The sequence below is a fragment of the Aphanomyces invadans genome (assembly GCF_000520115.1).
Source record: "Aphanomyces invadans strain NJM9701 unplaced genomic scaffold supercont1.35, whole genome shotgun sequence".
Classification (NCBI taxonomy): Eukaryota; Oomycota; class Saprolegniomycetes; order Saprolegniales; family Verrucalvaceae; genus Aphanomyces; species Aphanomyces invadans.
In genome coordinates this window covers 324,827-337,258 of record NW_008580180.1, presented here as the reverse complement: position 1 = coordinate 337,258, position 12,432 = coordinate 324,827, and the positions used below count along the sequence as shown (strand labels likewise).

General features: G+C 58.1%; 5 protein-coding genes across 7 annotated transcripts; 3 read left to right on the top strand and 2 right to left on the bottom strand.

Moving 5' to 3' along the window:
• Positions 1-118: 118 nt before the first annotated feature.
• Positions 119-2,549, bottom strand: H310_11991 (hypothetical protein). The gene is made up of 7 exons (XM_008878888.1): positions 2,048-2,549; positions 1,575-2,001; positions 1,338-1,515; positions 1,170-1,280; positions 995-1,116; positions 854-944; positions 119-797 (listed from the first exon to the last, which is right to left on the bottom strand). The coding sequence occupies exons 1-7, from the start codon at positions 2,434-2,436 to the stop codon at positions 454-456; spliced, it is 1,662 nt and encodes a 553-aa protein (XP_008877110.1). The 5' UTR covers positions 2,437-2,549; the 3' UTR covers positions 119-453.
• A 1,151-nt stretch (positions 2,550-3,700) lies between these two features.
• H310_11990 (hypothetical protein) lies at positions 3,701-4,632 on the top strand. Its single transcript, XM_008878887.1, has one exon. The coding sequence runs from the start codon at positions 3,727-3,729 to the stop codon at positions 4,567-4,569; it is 843 nt and encodes a 280-aa protein (XP_008877109.1). The 5' UTR covers positions 3,701-3,726; the 3' UTR covers positions 4,570-4,632.
• Positions 4,633-6,068: 1,436 nt separating this feature from the next.
• On the top strand, positions 6,069-6,780 carry H310_11989 (hypothetical protein). Its single transcript, XM_008878886.1, has one exon. It carries the CDS (start codon positions 6,158-6,160, stop codon positions 6,716-6,718), a length of 561 nt encoding a protein of 186 aa, XP_008877108.1. The 5' UTR covers positions 6,069-6,157; the 3' UTR covers positions 6,719-6,780.
• Positions 6,781-7,616: 836 nt separating this feature from the next.
• Positions 7,617-10,128, top strand: H310_11988. Of its 2 annotated transcripts, XM_008878885.1 has the most exons (5): positions 7,617-7,865; positions 7,930-8,256; positions 8,368-8,975; positions 9,032-9,476; positions 9,597-10,128. In XM_008878885.1, the coding sequence occupies exons 1-5, from the start codon at positions 7,688-7,690 to the stop codon at positions 10,010-10,012; spliced, it is 1,974 nt and encodes a 657-aa protein (XP_008877107.1). In that variant the 5' UTR covers positions 7,617-7,687; the 3' UTR covers positions 10,013-10,128. The 2 variants fall into 2 exon arrangements, with proteins under 2 accessions (XP_008877107.1, XP_008877106.1); XM_008878884.1 differs by lacking the exons at positions 7,617-7,865; positions 7,930-8,256 and having other exon boundaries at positions 8,325-8,975.
• H310_11987 lies at positions 9,927-12,321 on the bottom strand. 2 transcript variants are annotated; one of them, XM_008878882.1, is made up of 4 exons: positions 11,970-12,318; positions 11,097-11,925; positions 10,124-10,742; positions 9,927-10,075 (listed from the first exon to the last, which is right to left on the bottom strand). In XM_008878882.1, the coding sequence occupies exons 1-3, from the start codon at positions 12,258-12,260 to the stop codon at positions 10,150-10,152; spliced, it is 1,713 nt and encodes a 570-aa protein (XP_008877104.1). In that variant the 5' UTR covers positions 12,261-12,318; the 3' UTR covers positions 9,927-10,075; positions 10,124-10,149. The 2 variants fall into 2 exon arrangements, with proteins under 2 accessions (XP_008877104.1, XP_008877105.1); XM_008878883.1 differs by having other exon boundaries at positions 9,927-10,742; positions 11,970-12,321.
• Positions 12,322-12,432: the final 111 nt, after the last annotated feature.

The following is a 12,432-nucleotide window of genomic DNA, read 5'->3' as shown; positions in this document are numbered from 1 at the left end:
CAATAGAATCTGTGATTGACTGACAGAAATTATCCTGATTATAGCCAATCAAGTTGGACGAACTCACCTTAACAGTAAATAAACTCGGTGCAGAATTCCCCATGTCGGTTTCTTCCAAGGTTCACAATGTGATCGAAGAGCTTCTACTGGCGCGGATCCCGGGACTTGGATTCACTTGTGTTTATCTGTCTACCTGGTGGGGCACGAAGTGCTTGCATGTACTGGCGCGGAATGGTTTCATTTCGTCAAATGCCCTGTGTCAAGAGGGTCTTGTTTGGATGCGCTCGGCAACTGAGAGTGCTTGGACGCGACTGGTCAACAGGTCTTACACATCCATGTGTGACCTTGACAAAGGTGAGCACAGGTTGTGCCAGGCGCACTTCATCCGTTTAGGCATTTTAGAGAGCGGGGTCGGAGATGCCATGGGAGCTCAAGCGGGCTGGATAGATGGACTCAAGCCGATTCTAGCGTATTCTGCTGGACTAGCGGTTGCGTGCAGTCAGGTACCCGCACGTCTTGACGCGGCTTCGTCCATGTTGTTACACCCGTGGTAGCATTGTGGTAGTACTTGTATCCAGTCGAGGCATCGATGTATTCTTCCCATGTCGATTCGACGCCGCCACTGGTCGTTCCGCTGGGATCCTCGGGTTCAAAGTTCTCCGTAAGTGCAGACTCTCTGCCGCCACACACTGCGGTCGACGACAGCGCGAGCTTCGTCGCTTGTACGTCCTGAAGCTGCAGCTGCATGGTTCGCTCGATGGACGACAGCTTGGCAAGCAAGTGATCCGCCATCTCGTCTAGACAGATTGCCCAGGTAATGTCGACTCAACGGTGCGCAGCCTCTTACGACTACCCTGGGTCTCGATGGGAACCAGGTTAGAGGAGCTGTCAGCGTTCAAAAGCGACGTAAAGCCGAGGAGCAGCGTTCGCTTTTGTAGTCGTTCCTGCAATATCCCCATGTGCCACTTGTCGAGAGTCACACGTGAAGGTTTACCGCGGCCAATGCCTGCCGCAACGTCTGGTTTTCATCTCGTAGCGCCGCCACAACCGTGTCATCGATGCGCGGCGGGGGAGGGTGCACGCCATCCCCACCTGGCCGGGGCTCTGCACACGGTTCTGTCGCACACCACCCTTGAGGATATTCCACCACTCAGTTCACCATTACGCACCGCACGTCACTTTCATCGCTCTAGATGCAAACTGCAGCGTCGACAGCGTTTCTTGGGCGCTGCTCTTGCATGGATTAAGCGTCACGATGAACGCGCACAGGCCGCCCCCGCCTACAGGTTGTCAATCGAACCCCGACCCTCTCTGAGGCGAATGGGTCCACCACCCACCTAAGCTCGGCTGGAGCAATCGCGTGAGTTTGCTGTTGCGGTATGGGACGTGGACGGCCGCAGGTAGTGCTCCCCACGACGAGCCACTGCCGACGTGGTGGGGTATTCGATCGCGGCGGATAAGAGCCGAGATGCACTGAGCCAAGGTCGACAGGCTCTGATTAATGTACTTGAGCTCCTATCCATCGAATCAATCGGAGATGTAGTTCAGTGTTGTTCGACTGCGATCGGCGTCACCTTCATGTCTTGACTGTGGTGGCGTGGGGCGTGCTTCTTACTCTTCTCAGACCCGGCCAAGTCGACGAGATTCATGGTTGCTGTTGTCCCGTCCGCCGACTCAACGTGAAGCTGCAAAATCGTGTGGCTGCGGCTGCTTCGCTCGTTCATGGTGGTGGCCCGACTCGTGCGGGTATGGGCACCGCGCCACAAAATGTCCGTCAGGGTGTGCACCGAATGGACAGGATGCACGCGAAGGTCGGGAAGAAATACGCCATGGACAGCGTCCTCCCGCAAATCCAGAGGCACTCTGTCGTCGTCACCAGCCTCGGTCGCGGTGGCTTTGGTCAAGTCGTACACTTTTTCGTTGTACAGCTCCAAGTACGAGCACGTGACCGGCCCTCGTCGCGATGCCAGCAACGCTTCGGCCACCAGGTACATGATGCCTCTGCACACATACGCACTAGTCAGCGCTAAAATGAGAATCGATGTACCGCTGGGTGGGGTCGTCGCCGCCTCTCATGGCCGCCCCGTCGTCGGGATCACCGGTGGCCGCGCCCGCACACAGCCCCCACAGGTCACGCCCGAGCATCGTGAAAGTCTTCCCCGTTCCCGTTTGGCCGTACGCCAGGACGGTCGCATGGGTTCCATTCAAGACGGCGCGCACGAGGGGCTTCAAATACGTGTCGAACACGACTTGGTTCGAGTCGCGGGGCGTGAAAACATGGTCAAACTTGTACGACGCGGGGCGTCGCGCGGCGCGGGGGGTGGACACCAGTTGAACTCGTTGGTTGGACATGGCAACAGCAGCTTCGATTTCGTGTGACTCGGTCGTGAGGCGGGGCCGCAGCCGGACCGCGACTTGCATTCGCGTCGGTGGCATGCTACGATGCGGGAGTTTCACGGCAGTTGCTGGTCGAGGATTCCACCCATTCGCGCCTGCACACACGCACGCCGCGCACACCCCTCACGCGCTGTTCGGGCTGCGATAGCCACGCATTCAGCCGTCGATGTTTGTCCATCTGAGAACGTCGCGCATATTCAGCCTTCTCACAGCTGCTGGTGTGTGCCTTGCATTCGATACGTATCGCATGGCGCATCTGAATTGTCGCCCGTATGGTCATTACGTCGATCATGAGAGAGGTCGGCGTCAGGGTGACGGGGAAATCATCCAGTTCCTTCAGAACGAACCAGACTCATTTGTGAACCAGACTCACTTGAACTTGGTGGATTGACGACGCTGGAGATGGTTTGGGCTATCAATCAAGGGCCATACGACGCGTCGTGGGGGGGAGAGGCGGGGGGTGTAACTTGGGCGTCGACAGCACACCGACCCGCCACGTTGAATGTGGCACAGCACAGTAGCAGCGACGCGGGGGGCGTAACTTTGGCGTCGACAGCACACCGAGGCAGGGGGGGCCATTTTGTCGCGTTGTGTCGTTGGCAACAAACTCTCGAGGCAACGTAGAGGGCTAGCGCGTGGTGTCGCACTGCCATATGCCCCCTCCTGGACACTCGGCAGTCAGTCACGTCGCGGAGCGTACTCAGACGTGTCAGAGGCAACGACGTCCAGTGGTCGCACAGTCTTTCGTTCCAGACGCAGCGGGGCTGCCACCCACCGCAGGAAGTTGATCGGCCCCAACGAATCATCGCACTCTCCACGATGACCGTGTAATCATCATATCAGGTGCGAAGGCTGATCCTGTCAGCTGCGTTGCCCATCTGATCATTTTCGCAGCAGTATCCAAGTCTCGAACGGAGTTCGTGGCTTGGCAGGTTTGGCCCCCGACGTCGTGGTCAACCTGCTTTTGAATGGCACACCGAGGCAAGTGTGGCCATCCATACACCGCCACGAATGGATATCGTGCTACGACCTCTCGCGTGGAACAAGGTGCGTTCATGTCTTCGAGCGCCATCGAACCCGGCGCGCGTCGAATGCGGTCGGGGCTTTGTCTCGAGGGGCGATTGTGTTTTTCCAAACGCCATGTAGCGGAGGTACAGTGCGTGGTTTGGTTGTACCAATCCAACTGTCTTGTGGACATCATGCCTCGTTCGCATCCATACGACGACAAGTCGACGAAGCCATTCGGTACCGTCGTGCTTCGAATGCTGTCGACGACGACGTCGTCGTCAGTTCAGAACTTACTCACAAGAGCAAAACAGGAGTTGCGACATGCATCCCCACGGGTCCCCACCACGAACGACGTGGGAGCGGTCGACTCCACAGCCAGAAACCATCGTGACATCGTTTCGAGGCCTGTGCCTCTACAAGACAGGCAAGTGCACGAACGAGCGCGCACTGAAAACCAACGGACAAGCACACAACCTGTGCAACATGCACCGCATCAAGCAAAACCACAACCAGCGCAAGATGGACTCGAAAGCCCGTTGCCAGAGAGGCCACTATCGGCCACGAACGCTGTCCCCGACGCGACAGGACGCGACCCTGTCGCCGACCCAAACGCCGCCGCACCATCGGTTCGTGCATGGCGTAGGAGCCCCCTCCCCTTCGTGGCATCCACAGCACCATCACCACGCAAGATTTGGCCACAATCCTGACTCGCCAGGGCACGTCGACTCGACCGTGTACTCGGACGACGACGACAAAATCACAATCCCGACGCCGGCGTTCCTCAAAGGCGAAGCAAGGGAGGCTTTTCGATCGCGTGTCCTTCAAAAGTTGCTCGTCATTATTTCCGAGGAAGTGGGGAGCTTGTCGGCCCCACCGCCACCCCCATCTCCCCGTGCGCGTCCACCGTCGTCATTCACTGCTTACTCTCACCCCCACGATACTCCCCACCCGACGCCCTTTTGTCCACACCAGCGGCCGCCACCCCTCCCAGCGCTTCCGCACGAGTCTATCCACGAGCACCCGCATCACAACTATTCTTATGACGTCGTCCAGCACGAGTGTGACGACCACGGCGCGCCCTTCGACCGGCGACCGGTGCTCCCGCCTCTGTCTGCCTTCCATGCGCCTCTTCCGGCCGAGTACTTTCGCGCCAAGAGCATTTAGTCTTGTAGACGGGACCCGCACAGCTAGCCACGTCACGGTTTGAGAAAATGCATCATCCTTGACGATTGTTGGTTGCGTCGTGGTCGTGCGTCGGGCATCGACCGAGCGCAACATCGATTGTATCGAATTCCCTCTGGTGCCGTCATATAATCGATCGTATTGATTTATACGGTGGCCTCGGCAACACTTTGACGAGAAAGGCCAAAACCTGTATAAATCCATTCGACCACAACGCCGTGCCAACAGCTCGCAACGAATCGGCGTCGGCATGCCATCGGATCCCCATGAACAGACTCTCCTTGGACAGCACCTCGGCGGCTCCCATGCGTGGAAGGGTCTGCGATATGTGGGAAGAGCCTGCGACAGGTCCAGCCCCCGGACCCTGATACGGTCCACAGGCGCGTCGAAGCCCAGATGATTCAATTGGGACAAGCGATGTGTTGCGGCGTTGCCCATCCGATATCGCAGCCCTACAGGACGATGGAATGGGTGTCGTTCCGTTGTGGCGAGCTTGCACGTGGCGAGGGCGGCTCCCTCACACGATGTCGTCCTCGTGGCTGGGGCATCGTGAGCCCAAGCAAGCGCCGGTGGTACCTGCTTGGAGCTACTCGACAGCCTGGCTTGCCAGCGCGTCGTGCTGCAAGCCGCATCCTCACGAGGGTGCGATCGTCGTTGGCTCTTCGAGCCCCTGGCCCGGTTCACGGCGCCGTGTGTCGCTGTAGCTTTTGTGACGACGTCATCACGGTCCACCGACTGTTCCGGCACATCTTTCTTGCCCGTGGCCTGTGCACCCACTCGGTTCAGATCGCCTCCCACACTTGGACGTACACATCTCGCTCGCCGCCGGCTCTGGATGTGTTGGATGTGTCTTCAGCGATCAGAAAGGCCCCCTCGCGCTTCTGAGTCACCCGTTCGTGCACGGGGTTCTCGGTGAAAACCCCTCCGGCTGCATTCGGGGTGCGCTTGGACTTGTCAGGTTGTTGTGCCCATCGCCGCATGGTCTCGAGCTATGCCAAGACGACGCTGGCTTCCCTACGCATCCGCAACCCCAGCGTCTTGGTACGACCGAACCGCGTGGCTCAAGTTGTCCTCGCATGGTGCCGCAACGAAGGCAGGGTGTCGCTCGATATCCAGCGCTCGTTACAGCGAATGGTCCAACGAACGGTTGGTGTGGTGGCCGACGGGATGGGTTCGGCGCATCCCCGGCACACAGAACCTGCGCACCCACATGCTTGTGGTACATAGCTCCATCCGCACCACCAACCCTTGGACGCAGTGGCACGATGGCGTATCCAGCAAGTGGACGGCTGCCAGAGGCTTCCCACTCCCACGGCACACAGGGCAGCATGTCGAGCCCGACCACGATGAACCCATCGAATGAAGGTCCCTTATTCCGCCGCTATGGCGTTGGAAGAGGAGGCATTAATGCGATGGATTAGGCGTTCATTCGATGGGTTTCCAGAACGAGCCGCTGCAAATTATGATATCATCCGGTCTGAGTCCGTCGCACCTGGACCACGTTCATCCTAGAGACATCACGAGTTCATCGCCACGCCCAAGCCATTTCCCGATTGCCTCTACGCCGATCATGCACACCACGCTGCAGTCGCCGTTCCGCGGGTATTGCTTGTACAAAACGGGCAAGTGCTTCAACGAGCGAGCGGTCAAAACGAACGGCCTCGCGCACAACCTGTGCAAGGACCACCGGGCAAAGCAGAACCTGAACCAACGGCGCATGGACAACAAGATGAGGCGGAAACGAGACCGGAGCTTCTCGCCGAACGATCGACCTGCGGGCCCCCGATCAATACCGTCACCATCGTACTCGACGTGCCCCCGTTCGCCGCCGCCACACTGTGAAAACGACCACTCGATGCCGTCCCACCAGCACCCACCGTCGTGGAGAAGCGAGGACGAACGAGTTGTCGACTTTTGCATCACGGTGCCCATGCCACCATGCTTACGCGGCCCCGACCGAGAAGCCGTTCGCGCCCGCGTCGTTGAAAAACTGTTCCAAGCGCTGGCACAAGACGAGCAAGTTATGCAGACAGCCAACCGATCCGCGTGGGACATGGCCATGCCGCCCAAGCTGCCGTCGCTTGCGTCGCGCCGGCTCAGTCAATTCATCAACACCCACATCGTGTCGTAGCCAAAGCACAGATGATTTTGTCGTAATTTATCACTTGAGGACTTGCCATGGGCAACTCACCAGAAGCTGCCGCACGCGATGGCCACAAGCGCGGTGCATACGCTCCCTGGTGCATACGCTCCCTGGTAGCGACGTACAGTAGTCACTATTGCGAGGGGTCGCGCTCAAGAGTGCCTCGAAGAGGTCTGAGTCAAAAGAGTGGAAGAGGAAGAAACCGGCAATGCCATCGCGGAGCCATGTCGGCAAGTTTGCCACTCTTTATTCGGTAACACGCCGGGCATGACAGTCATGCGGCAGTCAGCGGAAGACACTTGCGCTGGATACCCTTGGCCACATCGCGCTTCTTGAATCGACAGTCAAGATTTTGTGGCAGTACAGACACTTGTCCTTGGCATGCTTCTTCCATGGTTTGGCAGTAAACACAGCATGTGCCCCACCAGCAGGAGGGCCGTCCGCGCCTCCCCTCGAAAGAGCCTTGCAAGCGCATGATGGTCCTTCTTGCGTCGTTGTGGAAGTCCGGTGCCCATGCTTGGCGGTACCTCTACATCGCACACTCACGTTTCCTTCCATCGGTCCAACGCTCCCCCGACGCAACGTGCACTTGTGTGGTCATGCCAACTTGTCCCTCTCGACGTAATCGACCAAACCTTTGTGCATGGCCAAGCCTAGAGTGCACATGGACGCCACACAGCGGTGGCACGAGCGGGAAGGCGGAGTGTTCCAGCCCATTCGATGATGCACGAGGGACACCCCCCCTCCGCCACGACAGCGACGTCATCCGTGGTAGGTGCTAGCGATCGTGCATGCAACACAGTTCCTCCCGGCTTCGTCCCGATGGCGTCATTTTTGCAACCGAAACGCCATCGGTTTCCGTGTGCCCAAAATACGACCGAACTCGACAAAAAACGGAGGGGACGCGTTCTCTCGTTGCTACTGCCGCTTGCCCCTGGCTGTAGCACCCCCGTCTGCATGACCAGCATGGACGATCCGCTGGGGTATGTCGTCGAGAAGATGGTGCAAAAGACCATCGAAGACCTCTTCGACTCGCCCGACTTTCTCGAGGAGCTACGTCTGGCGTCCATGCCAGGTGCGCTTTCGTCGCGGTCGTCCGAGACTCTGCGCGACTACTTTAGCTCCGACTCGTGTGGTACGTAGCCCGGCCGCCACCGCGGTGCTCTCGGCATTTTATCGAGGCGATGACGACATTCTAGTGGGCGGGATGGTGCATCTCCTGTTTCAAGACCCCAAGGTGGTGTTCACATACCGCAATGCCCCCACCTATGCCGAGTGCGCACGGCTGTACCATCTTCAGAACCTCATGACGAGCTCCAACTTTTCACAAGGAATCGTGGACACCATGTTGTCGCGGGATGCCCCGGCCGCCCGGACGAACCTGCTTACGAATCTGCACCACTTCGACCCAGTTGACACGATGAATGCGGAAGCTATCTCCCGCGTGTGCACGGCTCTGTTTGAAAAGACCACGATCGCGCATTTCTTTTCGCTGTATGGCCACGAGAGCGTGGCGTTGTTTCAAGGTACGCGGCCGACGACAGGGGAACCCGCAGTCTCTTGCTCCTCTCCCCCACAACGCCCGTGCTTGTTGATCGTGCCACTCGCCAGTTTGGACTGCCTGTCTTCGTGTGTAGGCATCTTGTTTCAAATCGGGCGCGAATCCATGAAAGAACTCACGCTGCGGTTCTGCGACGATCTGTTTTGCGACGATCTGGACCAACAGGCGCTGTGGGATGTCGTCCCGTACCAAATCCTCGCCCAAGTGTTTCCGTGCACAACGTTGGCAACCATCCAAAACAAACTACCGCCCACCCTCGACCTCGCCGCCACTTCCCTCGACTACAAGTTCCCCCTCATGCTGTACACGTGCGACTTTGTCACCGATTTGATCCAAGAAAACAGACCCGACACCGTCGGCCGGTTCATCGTGCTCCAGCTCACGACGAACCCGATCCTCGGCGCCGCGCTCGTCGACGGTGTTCTGAACGATCTACAAACGCTGCCGTCGCCGCTGTCGTGCGAGTCGTACGGCATGAAAGTGCTCAACTCGATGCTCCAGTTGCACCACTGCGGGTGCATCAGCCGCCATCAAGACGCCGTCCAGACCACGGACGCGGCGCGAGAAGTCGACTGCCAAGGGACGCTGAATGCGCTGTGGACGGCATTTCTGTCGCGGTTGCCAGCATTTCTCGATGTGCTGCATATTCCACCGCACCAGAACTTTAGTCTCAAGCACGTTCAGGTGCGTCGTGCACCAGTCGTGGCCATACCTTACGTGCTTGAACTGTGCGCGTGTAGCTGCTCTACTTGCTGTACCCCGTCCTTCGCGTGAGCTGTATTGCTGTGGACGAGCTCCTCATGCAGGACCACACGTTTGAGCAGCTCCTTGTGCTCGTGGAGCGGTACCCGAACGCGAACATCCTGCACACGGCCATCTGCCGCCTCTTCATTACGTGCCTCGAAGACTGCCCCGTCATGTTTGGCCAGGAGCTCCAAACGCGGCGAACGATCTGGGACCCCCTCCGCAACTCGCTCCTCACAAGCTCGATCTTGGGCACAGTTATCGCGGGATGCCAGTCGAGATACGTCACGTGCTTCAAGGACATCGCGATGTCGTTCGACGAGCTCATGATGCAAACGCCGCCGGTCGCCGCGGACCTGGCCGCCATGTGGCACGATTTTGCCACCACCGACTTGGAGGATATCCGCGCCGAGTGGGCGATCAACCTCCCGACTCCCAATGGTACGGCACCAACTCGTACTCCCTCTCTCGTTCCGCGTCATCATGCCATGGTCCTGCTCCGCACCCCCGTTTCCGTGGCGCGTCCTGCGTTGCCCATTCTGACCATGATTGTGTCGTTAGGCGGCGGCACTGGCGTCGAGAATCACCTGGTGCAACTGAGTAAGCAGTCGATGAGTCAATCCGAGTTGCTCCTGGCGAAGGACGTCAGCGAAGACGACTTCGACACGTTCCCGTCGTCACCGACGGCTGCCGCGCTCGTCATGGACAGTAGTAGCAGCTCTGTTCGAAAGCCACCGCTTCCGGACCCGAGGAAGCTCGCCGAAGTGTGTGGCCCTACGACAACGATGGGGGCGATGGCGGGCGAGGTGGAAAGTGACATGGGGACCCGCGGCGAGACCGTCAGCCACGTTAATCTCTCGCCGACGTCGTCGCCAAAGAAAGACTCCATGTCGCCGCTGCAGGCCCTGTACGACCCCGAGGAGCAAGATTTAATTCGGCAGTTTTCAAAGATGCACGCGTCCGACGTGGTGCGGTAGGGCAGCAGTCTACACGGCGGCGCTGGGTCTGCCCACCAAGCACTTCAAGAGTCGGCAGCGACGCTTTCTTTTAAGTTAACACGTGCGTCATGCCAGACGTGATCGGTATACCTCGTTCGTCGTGCGTGGCTAGTTTTTCATGTTGGCGTGATGCCGTCTGGCGCTTCCAACGCGTGGATGAGATCCGTGAGCCGATGGAGCTGGACCGACCCTGTCAGAGTCGCATCGTCGCCATCGTCGTCGTCTTGGGTGAGCGATGCAACCTGGTCTACGAGCAGCTGGCGAAGCGTGTCCATGCTGTGGTCGTACGCACGGAGCTTTGCCGCGACATGCGCCCGTAACGACGGCAGGACTTGAACCAAGTGACACAAAACAAACGCGATTTGTTGGAGAGGAAAGAGCCCGACCTCGAGCTGGTGCAGTCGGTATCCTTCGACTGCTTCGTTGTACTCGTCGATCGCGTCGTCGTCCTTGAACACGGGTTTGGGCAGCGCATGCACACGTGCATAATACGCGAGGAATTGATCGAGGAGGCGGTCGGTCTTTTCCACGTTGTTTTCGCGAAATTTGGCGTGCAGCCGGTCGAGGACGGCGCCGCGGGACGTCTCCACAGGGAGCCACAAGCACAACGTTGCCAAGATCGAAAAAAGATGCTCGTCCTGAACTCGTTCCTGTCGCTTTTTGCGCTTGATTTTGCCCATGAATGCCGGAAACACTTGTTTCAGACCCCCTACAACCACAACAGTGTCAATCGCAAGTTTGTTTTCGAATGCACACGCCATCGGCGCATGCCACACTGTCACTATCTTCAAATCACACACACACATCCAATTCCTCTCGTCCATTCAAACCACTTGCATTCCCTCTCATCGTTGTTGGGCCAGTCCAGATATGGCAGGTCCCTCATGCAAGGCGCGTTTACACGGTAAAACAGCCATGGTCTAGCTAGTCACACATGCAGACTCAAACTGCACGTCCAACACACATGTCGTGGATATGCGCACGCAAAGGCATGGACCCCAGGGGTCGATGCAGCGCATGTCGACTCGACAGGACGGTACTCGAGATGGCAGGAGCGACGTACCGATTTGAATGAGTCGCTCGCAGTTTCGCGTGTGGTTCATGATGGCGTGGTCGAGAACTCGCAGCGAGGACGTCGTGCAAAATTTGTTTTCTTTCAGGCAGCGCAGCATGAGTTCAAATCCTTCCAGGCCACGGAATCGATCTTGGACGGCCGGTACACGCAGTGCACTGCAGAGTGCGTTGAATACGTTTTCCACCATCTCTTCCTCTTCCGTCGTCGCCGGGTCTTTCTTCCGGTACTTGGCCAGCACTTGGAGCATGAGGTCCAGCCGGTCTTCGGTCCCTGGGGCCGCCACGAGCGCCAAACACGTGTCTTCGTCGGCGCTCTGCAGGACAATCGACAAGATCTCGCTGCAGTACAATCGGTTCTCTGTCATGTCGGTCTTCATGCTGCACTGATGAAGGAGAATGTTGAGCATCGGAGTCGACGTCGCCATGGCTTTGCAGGAGTCCGGCAGCAGCTCTGCCAGGTTCTCCACGATGTGCAGCGTATTGTAGATTGCGACGCGGGTTGCGTCGTCATCTTCGCTCACAGAGGACGACGTTAGCATGACGAGGGTGTCGCAGAGGAGCTGCAGTCCGTTCAAGTCGACGATCCCGCGCACAAGCGTCTGCGCAATCTCCATTTCACCGGGCCCGTCGTCATCGGCGACGTCCGTCACGTCCGCCAGGAGCGCGATGATGTCGAAGCGGATATCCATGTTCTCGTGGGTGAGCAACTGGACGAACAATGGAATTGCCTCCGACTGAATCAGCACATGGAAGAGGGACGGGATTGTTGCGACGTCTTTGATTCTCGTGATCTCTTCATGGAGCGCAATCTCGGACTCCTACCACGGTCGTGAGGTCAGGTCTTGGCGCGAACCGAGCGTACCATAAACTTAGACGGTTCAGCGGCATACTTTGAGCGCAACACGTCATTCTTCTGTAACTTCTTCTCCAGCGACGACACCATTTGTTTGACGACGCGTTCGTTGAGCGCAAACTCGGCACTGCCTTCGTCGTCGGCGGCCGAGATCGTCGCATCGGTGCCTGCCGCTGCTTGCGTCACATGCTTCACACGCTTTAACGGCCGTGGCGCGAGGGTACCATCTCTCTCTGGCCTGTCTTCCCGCGCCGTTCGGTTGCCCGACGCATCAAAGACCTTGTCGAAGTGCGCTTCCATCGATCGTGGGCTCCTCCACACACCTCGTTGCAACAACCCCAAAAAGTTACCTCAAAACGTAAGAAATCCGTATGTACATCGATCCAATACAAACAACATGACAAATGTTTTAAACCAATCAGCGAAGAGTAAGCGCATCCTGAGAGCATTTCCTGGTGGAATTACAGCCAAT